Raw genomic sequence first — 15,555 nt, forward strand, 5'->3', positions numbered from 1 at the left:
GAGAAGAACATTGGGCCGCTAACTAAAGCCATGATCCATGGTGGAAGTTTCAGTTTTGGACAAATATCCTCAATCTCATATGAGAAAATTAATAATTGTTGAATGCTTATGCATAAAAGAGGATTCCATTATCTGTAGTCTATGTTGTCCCGGTATGGATGTCTAAGTTGAGAATAATCAATAGCGAGAAATCCGATGCGAGCTTTCTCCTTAGACCTTTGTACAGGCGGCATAGAGGTACCCCTTTGTGACACTTGGTTAAAACATGTGCATTGCGATGATAATCCAGGTAATCCAAGCTAATTAGGACAAGGTGCGGGCACTATTAGTATACTATGCATGAGGCTTGCAACTTGTAAGATATAATTTACATGACACATATGCTTTATTACTACCGTTGACAAAATTGTTTCTTGTTTTCAAAATTAAAGCTCTAGCACAAATATAGCAATCGATGCTTTCCTCTTTGAAGGACTTTTCTTTTACTTTTATTGTTGAGTCAGTTCACCTATCTCTCTCCACCTCAAGAAGCAAACACTTGTGTGAACTGTGTATTGATTCCTACATACTTGCATATTGCACTTGTTATATTACTTTACATTGACAATATCCATGAGATATACATGTTATAAGTTGAAAGCAACCGCTGAAACTTAATCTTCCTTTGTGTTGCTTCAATATCTCTACTTTGAATTATTGCTTTATGAGTTAACTCTTATGCAAGACTTATTGATGCTTGTCTTGAAGTACTATTCATGAAAAGTCTTTGCTATATGATTCATTTGTTTACTCATGTCATTTACATTGTTTTGATCGCTGCATTCATTACATGTGCTTACAATAGTATGATCAAGATTATGATGGCATGTCACACCAGAAATTATCTTTGTTATCGTTTACCTGCTCGGGACGAGCAGAAACTAAGCTTGGGGATGCTGATACGTCTCCGACGTATCGATAATTTCTTATGTTCCATGCCACATTATTGATGATATCTACATGTTTTATGCATACTTTATGTCATATTTATGCGTTTTCCGGAACTAACCTATTGACGAGATGCCGAAGGGCTAGTTGCTGTTTTCTGCTGTTTTTGGTTTCAGAATTCCTAGTAAGGAAATATTCTCGGAATTGGACGAAATCAACGCCCAGCATCTTAGAATCCCCGGAAGCATCCAGAACACCCGAGAGCCGCCAGAGGGGGGCCATAGGGGCCCCAGATGACAGGGTGGCGCGGCCAGGGCCTGGGCCGCGCCCCCCTATTGTGTCATCGCCTCGTCGCCCCTCCGACTCCGCCTCTTCGCCTATATAAAGGTCCCTGACCTAAATCTTCGATACGGAAAAGCCACGGTACGAGAAACCTTCCAGAGCCGCCGCCATCGCGAAGCCAAGATCTGGGGGACAGGAGTCTCTATTCCGGCACGCCGCCGGGACGGGGAAGTGCCCCCGGAAGGCTTCTCCATCGACACCACCGCCATCTTCATCGCCGCTGCTGTCTCCCATGAGGAGGGAGTAGTTCTCCATCGAGGCTAAGGGCTGTACCGGTAGCTATGTGGTTAATCTCTCTCCTATGTACTTCAATACAATGATCTCATGAGCTGCCTTACATGATTGAGATTCATATGAGTTTTGTATCACAATTCATCTATGTGCTACTCTAGTGATGTTATTAAAGTAGTTTATTCCTCCTGCACGGTGTAATGGTGACAGTGTGTGCATCGTGTAGTAGTTGGCGTAGGCTATGATTGTGATCTCTTGTAGATTATGAAGTTAACTATTGCTATGATAGTATTGATGTGATCTATGCCTCCTTTCGTAGCGTGAAGGTGACAGTGTGCATGCTATGTTAGTACTTGGTTTGGTTGTGTTGATCTGTCATGCACTCTAAGGTTATTTAAATATGAACATCGAATATTGTGGAGCTTGTTAACTCCGGCATTGAGGGTTCGTGTAATCCTACACAGTTAGTGGTGTTCATCATCCAACAAGAGAGTGTAGAGTCTAGCATCTATTTATTTATTCTGTTATGTGATTAATGTTGAGAGTGTCCACTAGTGAAAGTATGATCCCTAGGCCTTGTTCCTAAATACTGCTATCGCTGCTTGTTTACTGTTCTACTGCATCTGTACTGTCCGCAATATTACCACCATCAACCACACGCCAGCAAGCACTTTTCTGGTGCCGTTGCTACTGCTCATACTTATTCATACCACCTGTATTTCACTATCTCTTCGCCGAACTAGTGCACCTATTAGGTGTGTTGGGGACACAAGAGACTTCTTGCTTTGTGGTTGCAGGGTTGCATGAGAGGGATATCTTTGACCTCTTCCTCCCTGAGTTCAATAAACCTTGGGTGATCCACTTAAGGGAAACTTGCTGCTGCTCTACAAACCTCTGCTCTTGGAGGCCCAACACTGTCTACAAGAATAGAAGCACCCGTAGACATCACTGCCCCCGATCTGGCGCGCTGGACATGCTGCCGGCGGGTTGTCCTAGCAAGGCTAGTGCTTTGAGTGGAAAGGCCAGCGCGTGAGCTCTAGGTGAAGGGCGGACACTGCTTGCGGTGGTGAGGTACTATTCTCCGGGCGAAAGCCCTGCCTTTCGTGGCCGGTGAAGGTGACGCCTGAGGGCGCCGTTTCCTGTGTGGCGTCATCGAGGAGTTCTGGCACCTCCCTCGCCTAGGGTCTCAGGTTCCGAGTGAAAACCTCAGATTTGTCATGCCAAATCGGGCGGCGACGACGTCTTTGATGTCGTACCCTTCTTGGAGGCGTCGTCTTGGGAACTTGAGTTCAGGCAGTGGTTCTTCCTCGGGGTTCTCTGTGTTGGCCGCATGGGAGGTGTCTTGCGATGTAGGTGGCGCGCCGGCCTCTTGAGGGTATCGCGGTGGCTTGCGCGATGAGGATCTTCCTCGGACAGCGCGAGCGGGCCTCTGGATGAGCATTGGTGGGCTGGCCTCTGTGCTTGATGGCGGGCTACTGAAGACTAGACGCTTGCGCGTCCGTTGAGGTTGCTAGGAGGTAGACATTGCGCCGACGGCGTCCCTGGAGCAGCAATGCTCCCAGCTGAGCCGGGTGGGCTCGCGGGATCCGGGTGATACGCTTCTTGGCTACGGCTGGCAGGTTCTTGGTAATTTCGATGATGCACAAGCACTGTGACTTTCATTGGCATGGGTTCTGTTTGGCGGAGGAGCTCACTCTGTAGCGTCTTAGAAGAGCACTCACTCTGTAGCGTGTTAGAAGAGCACTCGACGTATTTCGGTCGTTTATCGTAATCACGTTTTGAGTGCTGGGTGTGTGTAGGTGTCCCAGCCTTGTCTTAGGCTTGTAATGTAAACTTATTTTCTATCAATGAATCGAAGCGCAAAGTTTTTTGCGTTTTCGCGAAAAAAACACGGAGTTGAGTGAGTTGCATTACTTCATCTCGGTGGAATAAATTATTGTTTCATCAACGAGATTCTTACACTTACTTTTTTTGTAACTGAGATTTGTTTGGTTACATAACGTCTCCCCCAAAGTGGCGAGGATACCAACTCATAACAAGAGCACATTATAAGCAATATCATAGCAGAACATAGTTTAGGGACATGACGCAAACTAGGAAGTTCAGGAAAACAAACATATTAGTAGACATAATTCAAATTAGACACATATAACCAGAATCACCATTCACTCTTCCATCAAGGACTGGGTCAAGTTTTGTGTACATACATTGTTATTGAACATAATACAAGGTAGATATTAATCATCTCGTTAACATTTTAATCATCGGCATCTTCTAAAGTATTAACATAAAGGCAACACAATAAAATAAAGGCCTTATACCGAAAACCTCAAATGTAGCCCTACATGTAGCTTGGTTTTATTTTTATTTTTCAAACTTCAAAACTTTTGATTTCAAAGTTTCAGAAAATTTCGAAAAAAAATATGTAGACACAGAGAATGTTGTACTATCGGTGTGTACATTTTCCGATTGAGATACATTATATTTTAACCTTAGTAAAAATAACAAAATCTCACAAAATGATAAAATCTAGATTTTAGTGTACTGTTTATTACTGTTCACGAATGCTGAAATCAAGATTTGTTATTTTTGCTGAGCCTAAAATACAACATATTTCATTCTGGAAATTTACACACTTGTAGATTACAATATTATCTACATCATGGCATTTTTCGAGAAAAAATTAGAATAAAATTTTCATAGGTTCAAAAAAATGGCCTACGTGTAGCCCGAGCTACAAAAGTGCATTCTCGACCTTATACAAGGTAACATCCACAAGCCAAGATATATCCCCCAATACCAAGAGAATGCATGTCAATGTGTTATTCCACGACCTTAGGTATTGCAAGGAATCCTTGGATCACAATGAGCTATTGAACTTAATCATCAAAAATTTAGGATATCATACTAGTATTAGACACAAAAATCACAAGGTGTGAGTGAACCTAGTATATTGCTAATTATTATTGTTACGAATGCATATGGTGCACTCTTCTTCCCTTGATTTGTGCCACATTTGAATCATTGGTCTTACAAAACACAAATATCCGGCCTCATATAGTATGCAGGTGCGCGAAAGCCAACGAATCGAGGGAAATGCACATCACTTTATTGTGCACATACATTAACTTTGTTTCGCGGCTTTGACATGCCTTTATTACTGCTTTAATCATTGTCCTAGTAAGATCGCTAGCTCATCGAACACCGTTGGGACAATACAGTGTGGGGTTTTACGTGCTCCTTTTTTACCTTCAGCCTCGGCTCCTCGCTAGCTCATCTCCCACGACATCGATAAATACCCATCCCTCTCCTCCTCGCTCCCTACTGTCGGTGCCTATAAAGTGTGGGGTTGATTTGACCAATATGCATGCAGCATTGATCTCATTAGGAATATCGAATGAATATTAAATCCAAAATGCGTCACACATAGTTGTTATTGAGGCATGAATCCTACTAGTCAGAAGAGAGAACTTGATTGAAAGTCATCTAAGTGTTTTTTGTTTTGGGTGATTGGCGGCAATACTTTTCAGGGACTAATATGTTTATCTATTATACGAAGGAATATAGTCTGAAGAGTTGGTTTAACCATATTGATATGATCCATAAAACAGAAACTGAAAGAAAGTACAGATTGAAGAATAATGATGTGGATGCTTGCCTGAAGAAAGAAGTTGTACTGATATGCTTTGAAGAACTCAGAAGCTAAAACAATATTAAAGACTTAGTCTATTTTTTTGTATGATTTGAGTTAATAGAAGCAACCAATCCCTTTTTAAGGAAAGTCGAGCGGATATAAGCACAGGAGAGGATCTAGGATTTGATCATAGTGGGGCAAATAAGACAATCATATATATTGTATGTATACTGCAAAAGTATGTTAACGCTAAAATATATTTTGATGTGAAAATGTTTAAAATAAATCTAGATCTCTACTAGTTTGAATGCCTACCTCGCCGATAGAACAAGTCTATAATTTTATCAACATTCAGTGTTGCAGCTATTCCCTTGTATGTACCAAAACTGAAATAGAAATACTTTATATACTTTTGTTTAATCTCTCTGGTTAGGCAAATCTATGCTAAGAGGAACCAAATATGCTATCTGTAATTGATCTAACAATAAGTCTACACTTTTCCTAACAAACAAATAGTTGTTTTGCAATTGGCAAACAGTCACCTTTTAAGTCGTCCGATGTAGTTCCGAATCTTGACACAATTTATCTTGTTTATCCCGTGTTCTTTCTCGAGTCTTCGTTTCCTTTTTTTTTCAACTTCATTATTTGTCTGAACTCTGAAGCAGCCAAGAGCTCAGGCTTGCCGAAATTGAGACCCGGTGTGGTATACCTAGTTAGCATATCCTGGATGAATATTGTCCCCATAATCTTTGTATTCGTGTCCCATGTGGCCACAAACCTGACACCAGTTCAGGAGTCTCACATATTTTACCAGAAACAACCCTCGTTTACCGCCACAACCATTGAAAGCGCACTCTTCAGTGGATTCCTAACATCATAAACTCCATCTATGTATTCATGTTCTTAAAGAACCAAAAGTTGGAGTACTCTCCATCACTAAAAACATTTGCGGTCGCCATCCAGCACGTGGCCTTCGCGGGTTGCTAATTCTCCTCTACGAGGACAACATCATCAAGGTCCTCTTCCCTCAAGCCTAATTGCTTCGCCATTGCCTCCAGATCTCCATCACCACCACCCGATGATGATCCCACTTGTTCCTTCGACATGGCCAAAGCCACATCCCATACCGATCTAGTCCCGTAACCCTAGCTCCGCGCCTCCACCCTCCCGCTACGCTGAACCAATGCCAGGAAGCAATAGTAGATTGCCCCTTGATCAGCCCGAGAACAACAACACCGAGGAGATTGGTGAACTACGGTAAATGAGATCTCAACGCCGGCTATACCGCGAGAGAACAATAAACCCTAACTTAAGGGAAAACTGTAAAAAAAATTTGGAGATAAAGGCCGAGCCCAATGCCTCTATCCTGTGGGCCCTAAATCAGCTCGTAATATGGCCCACTACAACTTCAATCTCCCCCATCCGTTCCTCTCCTCCCGTGTCCGAGGTGTACAGTTGTTGTATTATTATTATGGCGTGACTGTTCCAGAAACAGCAGACATCCTGCTCGATACTCGATTTCGATTACTGCCCTCTCAGATCCACCGCCGCCCGATGCCGCCGCCGCCGCAGCCCAACGGGGGGAAGGTGACGCCCAACTTGGCCATGGACGCCGAGGGCACGCGCCTGCTCAACCTCACCGTCCTCCAGCGCCTCGACCCCGCCGTCGAGGACATCCTCATCACCGCCGGCCACGTCACGCTCTACGACTTCAACATCGACAAAAACCAGTGGGTGAGCACGCCGATGCCTTCGCCTCACTCGATCGAGGACCTGATCCGATCTGATGCGGTTTCTATTTTTGCGCAGAGCCGGAAGGACGTGGAGGGATCGCTCTTCGTGGTGAAGAGGTGAGAGCCAGCCAGATTTGGGGAAAAGGGATTTTTAGGTTTGGAATCGGGGTTTTGTGCGTGTATGGCAGCTAATTGTCTCTGGATTGTGTTGGATCGCTTGTAGGAACTCGCAGCCCAGGTTCCAGTTCATCGTCATGAACAGGCGCAACACTGGTATGTGCATCTTTCGCCTAAATCGATTAGCTCATCTCTCTTGCCGTCGTGGTAGTTTAGATATTGCACAAATAGGGCTGGTCTGTGATACAGCGGGTCCTTTTTTTTTTCCGTTCTTCTGAATCAAATACAGGATAGATACCACGTCCGAACAAGACTTTTTGCGTCGTGCTAAATGTCAGCACGTCCTAAATCTTAAGATTCACCTATGTTAAGTAGATTAAATCATCATTGAATTGAGTAATGCTGTAGTCGCATACTTCCAGAAAAAAGAATACAAGGTTTGATTGCTTCAAACTAATTTGGGTGCTCCGATTCTTTGTTGAGCCACATTGAAAAACCAAGAATAATATTTTGTGCATATTTTTTTATTTAGGCTGACGTTTCCTCTACACTGATTCCACAACTCTAGGTCTTTTGAAATACTATATACCATGGGTCAGAGATGATCCTAGAGAACTTAGGATCTTACCGTAGCCTTATGCCTGCATAGAAATCTGGCAGGGCCTGCAGCGCTAATTCTTGGTCAGTGGATCCATTGGAGAAAATCTGGTAGATATTAATATATTCTGTAAAATCCATTCACGGTCATTGAACTTGGACTGCATACTCACTTTGGTCACTGGACTTCAAACTATCCGAAATGCAGTCAGTACCAGAGTTTCAGTTACACGTTACGGTCACTTGGTGCGTTATGGCTACCGTATTTCAACTATCTCGCATACAGTTGACTGATTGACTGTTGTTGGGCAATGCCAAGTAAGCAAACGACCAGACTAAAGCTGGGACCTTGTGCAAATTGGCATGCACTGTATCTAACCTATTTTCCCTTCCCTAAATAAAATACCTCGCACTCATTCTCTTATTAGAATTAGCACTCGATATATGATTCCTTGAACGTGGTCCATGAAACATTCGTATTACGTCATAAATTTACTAGGGAATTGATGTGAAACATAAACACAGAACATATTAATATGAAACCTAAACACAGCCCATGTGAACAAGGCCAGTCGAAATTCTTATGTTCGTTATTCTTCATCCACCGATGAAGAAAATCTTTCGGACTCGTTTTTCAAATCCTTCCGCAAATATATCACAATAGATCTTCGGACGCTGGAGGAATTTATGCAGTTCAATAGGATTTGCATTGGATTTGGACATGCAGAATCAACCAATGGTGGAGCCTTCGGACATTTTGTCTTTGAAAGCTCACAAACCCTCTTAAGAGTAGCAGAACATATTGGGATCATTTTCTGTTGAATAGGTCTATTCTCACGATATGTATTTTACATATGTTTGTTAGGATTTCATAGACCGACAACTTGCTAAGCTTGAGTACACGCAACTTTAATATGATATACTATAATTTAATTGGTTTATGAAAGGACTTTTTTTTTGTCCTGACAGATAATCTTGTGGAGGATCTATTGAGTGATTTTGAATATGAACTTCAGCCTCCATATTTGTTGTACCGGAATGCTACACAAGAAGTAAATGGCATTTGGTTTTATAATCAACACGACTGCGAAGCCGTTGCGAGTCTGTTTGGAAGGTGAAGCTCGCTTTGGTCCCTTGCTTTTGTGTGCATAAGATGCTTAGTCAAAGGTTTACCATAATTGAAATTGATGACCTGACTTTTGAATTTTTTACTACAAATGCATTTAGAAGTATTCAGATTACATGTCGAACATGATGTGTGTTAGTTTATCTCTAAACGTATTTGCATAATACATAGTTTGTTAAATTTGATAGAGATATATGACTATCAAAACAACTGATAAAACCCTCAAAGTTGTATTCCCTGCGTCCACAAAAAGATGTCTAGATTTGTCTAAATTTGGATGTATCTATACACTAAATAGTGTCTACATACATCAAAATTTAAACAAATCTAAGACATCCTTTTATGGACGGAGGTAGTATTTTGAAGACCGCCAATGTTCAAAATTACATATTTTAGGAAACGGGAGTACTTACTTGGGAAGAGTTTTTTTATTACATTCTAAATGTTTGAACTTTGTAACTGAGAACTGTCAAATACTCAGCTTCATATTTGCATTTTGGAAATTAACTGCCTAGTTATACCTTTGTGTAGAAGTCAGCTGAATCATTTGCTGGTTTAGTATACATCCACCAAGTTGTAAATTAATTGTTGCAAAAGCTGATTATATGCTATTAGCAGGAATTAGTACACAATATATCTATTGTTTGCTCTAATTCTTTTTTTTTTCAATCTTTTCCTGCAGGATTCTGAATGCTTACGCCAAAGTGCCCCCAAAGCCAAAAGTGTCTTCCATAAAAAGGTTTTTCTTCTGGACTTGTGCATACGATAAATTTCATTCGTCGGTGGAATTCATGTTGTCAAAGTTAATGTCTTGTAGGCTTTGCATTGAGTTTTATATTGAATGTACCTGTGATGAATTCTTTTGATGTGCCACAGTGAGTTTGAGGAGTTAGAGGCTGTTCCTACATCCTCTGCCATCGATGGCCCCCTTGAACCTCCTCCATCATCTAGTGCAATATCTGATACCCTTGACGAATCATTCGCCAATTATTTTAGTGTATGTTCTCCGAACTTTCTCTTGCTTCGTTCCAATTTATTTTTTCGCACTTTTCTTCAGATAGTACATGTTTGCAGCAGCTTGGTTCTGGTCTCAGAAAATCTGATGGCTAGTGTTATGGTTTGCTAATAAACTTGGCCCTAGGCCCTAGCACAAACTCATTCATTGTTTATCTATTTATTTTTTGTTTGGCAATTGAGATGAGTAATTCATCACTGTTTCTTCTCACAAACATTACCAAATTACTCCATCTAAATTTCCCGAGCTCAATAATAAATCTTCATTTATCTGGTTTCTGAATTTTGTTTCCGTTCTGGCATCTTGTTTGACTAGTATACCAGTACAATGCCTCTTGTTGGCCATTAATCGCAGTTGTATAAATGGTATTATCACTGTTGCTAATTACAGCGTCAAACGCCTGATGAATTTATATTTTTGGACATTTTGACAGAACGCTGCCAACATTGGGAGTGTACCAAGTGCACCGATGACTGGAATAGCTCACCAACCCACAGAGTTTGCTGCTCTCATTTCATCTGCTGGTGCAACACATGAAATTACTGCTTCATCATCAGCTCCACCACTGCCCCTCCACACTAATGCCCATACTAGCCGCTCGACAAACCTTGTAACTCCAGCGTTCTTTGTTCCTCCATCCTCTTCCACATCATTGGCGCAACCGGCTTCATCCTTGATGCCTACAGCGCCGCCTCTTCATCCAAGTTCTACTTCCAGCCAACGTCCTCCATATGGTACCCCCCTACTTCAACCGTTTCCACCACCAACTCCTCCTGCATCACTTACCCCTGCTGCGCACAATGATGGGCGTATTATTTCGAGGGATCTAGTTAAGGATGCCCTCCAGAGACTTGTTCAGGTAAGTTTCACATTACAAGGGAGAAGTTGTCATTTCCATCCTTGTATACACTCTAACACATGTCTTGCTAACAGAGTGACGAGTTCATTGATTTATTCTACCGGGAGTTGCAGAATGCACATACATAGACAACTTGGTATTTATGAAGATTCTGGTTGTGACAAAGACGAAAGGAGTGCTTTTGTTCTTTGAGTTTTGTATGCATTTTATTAGCCTTTAGTCCTTGAACTTATGTATAGCTTGGTCCAAATGTGTTTATGTAGAGCATTACTCCATATAGCAACGTTCGGTAGTATTTCTGCTGATCCTATTTCAAATATCTGTATTGTCGTACAGTATATTTATGTAACTTTAAACATCGAGTTTAAACAGGTTATGCAACAGCCTCAGTATCATTTTTTTGTTATAACTGTTCCTTGTAGGGAGTAGTTGATTCTTATTGCCCCTGGTTTTGCCAAGGGGGCGTCTGAGTTGCTTGACATAGCCTGTGGTGTGTCAGGGAGACTCCCAAGCAAAACACAGAAATTTGGCACTCAGACTCTTTACAATTCCATGCATCGAAGAACCATCCAAGAGCCGTGAGCAGATGGTAGGGAAATGAGCTGAGTTTCAGCTAAACATTTATGCATCATCTATTATATGCAGCTAGACACACAGCTGGCTATATGTATCTATGGACGTGGTTTATCCTCCATTTTGAGAAAAAAAATGGCTTAACAGGGAGTGCTTCATTGCCCTTGCATGGGGAGGGACCGAATATTGCTGCAGGGAGGTGCCGAACTGATGGTGGTGGCGGATTAAAGATAGTTTTATTTTAGATGTCGAGATCTAGATAGTGATAGCACCATTGGCCTCGATCAGCAGACAGTGTAAATGGAGCCGGGGGCAGACAATGGGCAATTTTGTGTTTTGTCCCGGGCAAGAGATCGTGGATGATCAATAGAATAATTAGCAAGTATAATTAGTAAGTATTGCTCTTTTTTCTTTGAGAATACAGTACACATAAATACGTAGACGGGTACATTTTGGATACCAGTGCCTTCCTAGCCATTCAATCAAGCCAGCAAGGATTAGTTCTCAAAACAATCGCTATTGTTCACAATGGTGTTAGGCACTCTCTCCAAATACAAAGACTTAATTGTAAGAAGAGTTGGCGAATTTTGATGTAAGTATTCACGACATGTGGATCTCGATGATCTCAACTAGTATTTGAGTAATAATATATGAAGGAAATGATCATACCGCCGAGCTGATCCATAGATCCTCCAAGCGTGTTCAGGTTGCCCTGCACAATAGCGACGTGATGTGCAGTTTGTCTCCTCTCAGCGCAACAACCTCTTGTTTCGATGCCTCCCACAGTAGTTCCTCCTCAGCGGGACAATCGCCCTCAACTGGTGTCTCGCAACATTCTCGAGCTTGGCCTCATGGCCGACATCAAGCTGGAGCTTAAATTTGGGAGTTTGTCGTGCCACCAAGATCTAGGATATCTAGTTGGGATGATGACACCACCATCGATACAAACCTAACCATTATTGGGCCAATCAAAGAAAGTCGTGCTAGCCAAATAAGTGATCAATTAAACACCAACTTCGAGTTTATCTTATATAACATTGATGAAACGGTTATTTTTTCATCTCATTTGACGTTGAGGAACTTGGGCACCATGTCAAGGGAAGCTGATAACCATTGTTCCCATCAAGAAACAAAATTTCCGAAACAAGTTTTGAGTGAATCTGATGCCTTCGACTTTTCCCTCTTTCTTTTGTGTGTTGCCGCCATCATGGAAGAGCAGCGTGAAAATGGAGGCATATAATTAGAAGCCTCTTCAAGTCTACTTCCACCTCAAAAGCCTTGCATCATTTGGTGGGAGGTATCCGGCCGCGAGGGGATTAGTGAAGATACTCGATAGCTCTCCAAGTTGAATATTTTGTCCAGAAGGGAAAATTTCCTTGGTTATAAAACACCATCTCCCCCATCCTTTTAGAAACCTTTTGTCAAACTTTACAAGCTTATGCTGGAAGACTACGAGAGACCTTACCAATATTGCTCTTGTGAGTTCATTTGAATATGTGAGAACGGGGGATTGGGTCTCCCTAATTTGTCTTCTAGGATTTCAACAATTTTGTGTGGGTTAGTCCTGGCTTAGTGGTTCTACGATTGTTTGAATAGCGAGTCGAAGTTCGTGTAGCTAGCTTTGAATTGCTTCCATCAACGAACGTGCGTGTGCTTAGTTATTCTCTCCCATTTGGTCCTACAACGCAAAGATCACGCCACCCTTCGTGTTTGAACTTTTCCATTGGGTGCCCAATGGAAAATTTGGGGTGAGGGTGGTCGAGGAAGATGAGATCAACCTCAGAGATCGACGAAGGAGGCCTCTAGCAAGCCAGATTTGTTGTCTATGAGCCGAAAGAGTCTACCAATTGTTGGCCATAAATGGTTACCTTTTGGGGAGTTTTTGTTTTGTTTTGTACATCGTTTTGATGTACTGGAAACTCATGGGTATTATGCTACATAAATACAAGGATGCATGTTGCGATGATTCTTGTCACCTATTGCGAGTGTTGTGTTTTATGTTGGAGAGTGTTCTCGTTGTCCCAACCATTGATTTCTATGTTTCAATGTTCATTCTGATATCTGTTGCGGCAGTTAGAGATTTGTTGCATACACCAAAACTCAGTTGCATCCATATGTTTGAGAAGTTGCAACGCTTTTCCGTGTTGCAAGACAAATGTTGTGAGGAATGTTGAAATATGTAAATAAAATGTTACGCGCAAGAGTTGTTCATGTGAGACGATCGATGAGGCGCACTTGCAGTCCAGCCGGCGCCTAGCGTCGCCCATAAATAGATCGAGGAAACTTGAGCAATCATACTGAAATGCGTAAGAATGATCTTAATGGTAAACATTATAATAATTTAGGTAAAGGTTGTCATCTAGTTGCATATTTAGCATGTCGTTCACGTGAAACCACCAATGAGGCGCACCTCCAGCCCATCCGGCGCCTAGCTTCACCCATAAAGGAGATCGAGGAAACTTGAGTACTTTTTTTTTTTTTTTGCGAATGAGGAAACTTGAGTACTGATAATACTGAAATGCATAAGAATGATCTTAATGGTAAACATTGTAATTTAGGTAAAGGTTGTCATCTACTTGCATATTTCTTGAAAAGAACCGGGCCTATTGCGCTAAGCTACATCGCAGTCGGTATCTACAGGTTCCAACCATATACTAACTCTTAGAGCGCGTCATCAAACTGTATATTTAGGTGCATCGGTGTGTATGCCGGCCGTTGCGCGGTCAGCGGAACGTGAGCATGACCAAGAACGATAGTAACGCGGCGGCGCCGACGCCGGAGCAGCAGAGGTCAACGATGCCATCCCGCCTGGCCTTCCACTCCTTCCTGTCCCTCTTCCCCTGGGCGAACTCCCGGTAGACCCGCCTGGCGGCCTCCTCCGCCCCACGGCGCTGCCTGGCGGTCGCCATGGCCGCGGCCACCGCGGCCAGCCCGTCCCGGCCGCTGACGCCGCCGCCCTCCGCGTCGCCCGCGCACAGGCTGACCTCCCTGACGTGGCCGCGGCGGTCGTCGCACGTGACCGCCGCGTCCAGCGCGACGCCGCCGCCGAGCACGACGGTGAAGCGCGCCACGGCGTCCCCGCTCAGCCAGGTCCGGTCGACGGACACGGGGCGGCGGCTCGAGGCGTTCAGCGCGGCGCCGGTCGCCGGGTCGATGAGTATCCAGCTGAGCGTGAGCTCGTCCGGCGCGATCGGGCACGGCGCCGTGAAGCCCTCCTGAACGAGCGCGTCGACGCGGAACGGCGAGCCCTGGAACCAGGGCGACGAGGCGTCCGTCTCGACGGCGCGCGACATGATGCACACGCCCTTGTGGTGCAGGTCGACGGCCGAGACGAGCCGCGCCGGGAGGGAGGGCGCGGCCGGTGGGGATGATGCGGCCGGGAACGGGAACGCGTTGGCGTAGAGAGACTGGTAGCCGCCGCTGCCGAGGCAGGCGACGTCGCGGACAGACGGCCACATGTCGAGGCAGAGCGCCCGCCACGCGTCGGGGTCGCTGGCGAGGTCGCGGAACCCCGAGCACGCGCTCCCCATGGCCGCCAGCGAGGCGCCGTCGAGGCGGCGGATGACGAGGCCCATGACGTCCGCCGGGAGGTCCTCGATGACCGTCTCGATGCCGCCGTCGCCGCACGCCGTCTCCACCATCTGGTCAACGCGAGCGCTCGCCATGACCACAGGCACGCGCGCACGTACGTGCAACGACCGTGCTGCAACTTTGTACGGATTGCTAGGCTGCGAGCGGGCTAGCTTAGGAATCCGTAAGCAGGTTGTGATGTGAGCTTTGCTGATGCTTGTTAAGATGGACCTCTTGTAGGCAGGACGTGCTTGGAATTCGGATTGGGTTTGAAGCGAGCTGGGTAATGGTAATCTGGGTATATATTTGTCGGGGAAGGTGAGTGATCGCGGTCTGAAAGCGATGGCGCGCTCCCTTCGACTGGTTCGTTTCTGGAGAAGGGAGACGCCACGGTGACGGTGCCGGAAAGCAAAGCGAAGCTGACTGGAAATATGATTTTCCTGTGGCGCCAGTTCCTTCAACGCGATCCACGTTGGACGCACGCATGGATCCTTTGACGTTTGACCGACGTGGCAGCGAATGTGTTTAGCTGCCTGATTATGTGGGATGCACGACTTGTTTAAAATACAGAGCTTAAACTAAACTATGTGCATGACGGCTGGAGGGGAGCTTTCTTCAACTGGCTCCTTTCGTCCTCAATTTCACATGGCAACCATGACTCGCACGAACAAAGGAAGCAATGCAAGGTTTGGAAGCATTTTTCTCACTTGCAACTAAGAGCACCTCCAGTCGCTGAGGCTCCCCAGGCCGAAATTCGGTGCTAAACAATGGTGATTTGTACTCTCAGATCTCTAACAAAGTCGACCATGTTGTTCGACTATTTTTCCCTAG

General features: G+C 44.3%; 2 protein-coding genes across 2 annotated transcripts; one reads left to right on the forward strand and one right to left on the reverse strand.

The window, feature by feature from the left end:
• Positions 1-6,602: 6,602 nt before the first annotated feature.
• On the forward strand, positions 6,603-10,970 carry LOC127299776 (mRNA-decapping enzyme-like protein). The gene is made up of 8 exons (XM_051329826.2): positions 6,603-6,868; positions 6,944-6,984; positions 7,091-7,140; positions 8,551-8,695; positions 9,390-9,446; positions 9,584-9,704; positions 10,156-10,581; positions 10,656-10,970. Exons 1-8 carry the CDS (start codon positions 6,689-6,691, stop codon positions 10,707-10,709), a joined length of 1,074 nt encoding a protein of 357 aa, XP_051185786.1. The 5' UTR covers positions 6,603-6,688; the 3' UTR covers positions 10,710-10,970.
• A 2,686-nt stretch (positions 10,971-13,656) lies between these two features.
• On the reverse strand, positions 13,657-15,040 carry LOC127299777 (probable F-box protein At2g36090). Its single transcript, XM_051329827.2, has one exon. The coding sequence runs from the start codon at positions 14,817-14,819 to the stop codon at positions 13,878-13,880; it is 942 nt and encodes a 313-aa protein (XP_051185787.1). The 5' UTR covers positions 14,820-15,040; the 3' UTR covers positions 13,657-13,877.
• Between the last annotated feature and the right edge of the window lie 515 nt (positions 15,041-15,555).

The sequence above is a fragment of the Lolium perenne genome, chromosome 5, assembly GCF_019359855.2.
Source record: "Lolium perenne isolate Kyuss_39 chromosome 5, Kyuss_2.0, whole genome shotgun sequence".
NCBI lineage: Eukaryota > Viridiplantae > Streptophyta > Magnoliopsida > Poales > Poaceae > Lolium > Lolium perenne.

Bases quoted from the DNA above. Each gene is read 5' to 3' on its own strand.
- LOC127299776 (XM_051329826.2), top strand. From the start codon at position 6,689: ATGCCGCCGCCGCCGCAGCCCAACGGGGGGAAGGTGACGCCCAACTTG. The intron at 6,985-7,090 runs GTGAGAGCCAGC...GATCGCTTGTAG, and splicing joins TCGCTCTTCGTGGTGAAGAG to GAACTCGCAGCCCAGGTTCC. The intron at 8,696-9,389 runs GTGAAGCTCGCT...CTTTTCCTGCAG, and splicing joins GTTGCGAGTCTGTTTGGAAG to GATTCTGAATGCTTACGCCA.
- LOC127299777 (XM_051329827.2), bottom strand. From the start codon at position 14,819: ATGGCGAGCGCTCGCGTTGACCAGATGGTGGAGACGGCGTGCGGCGAC.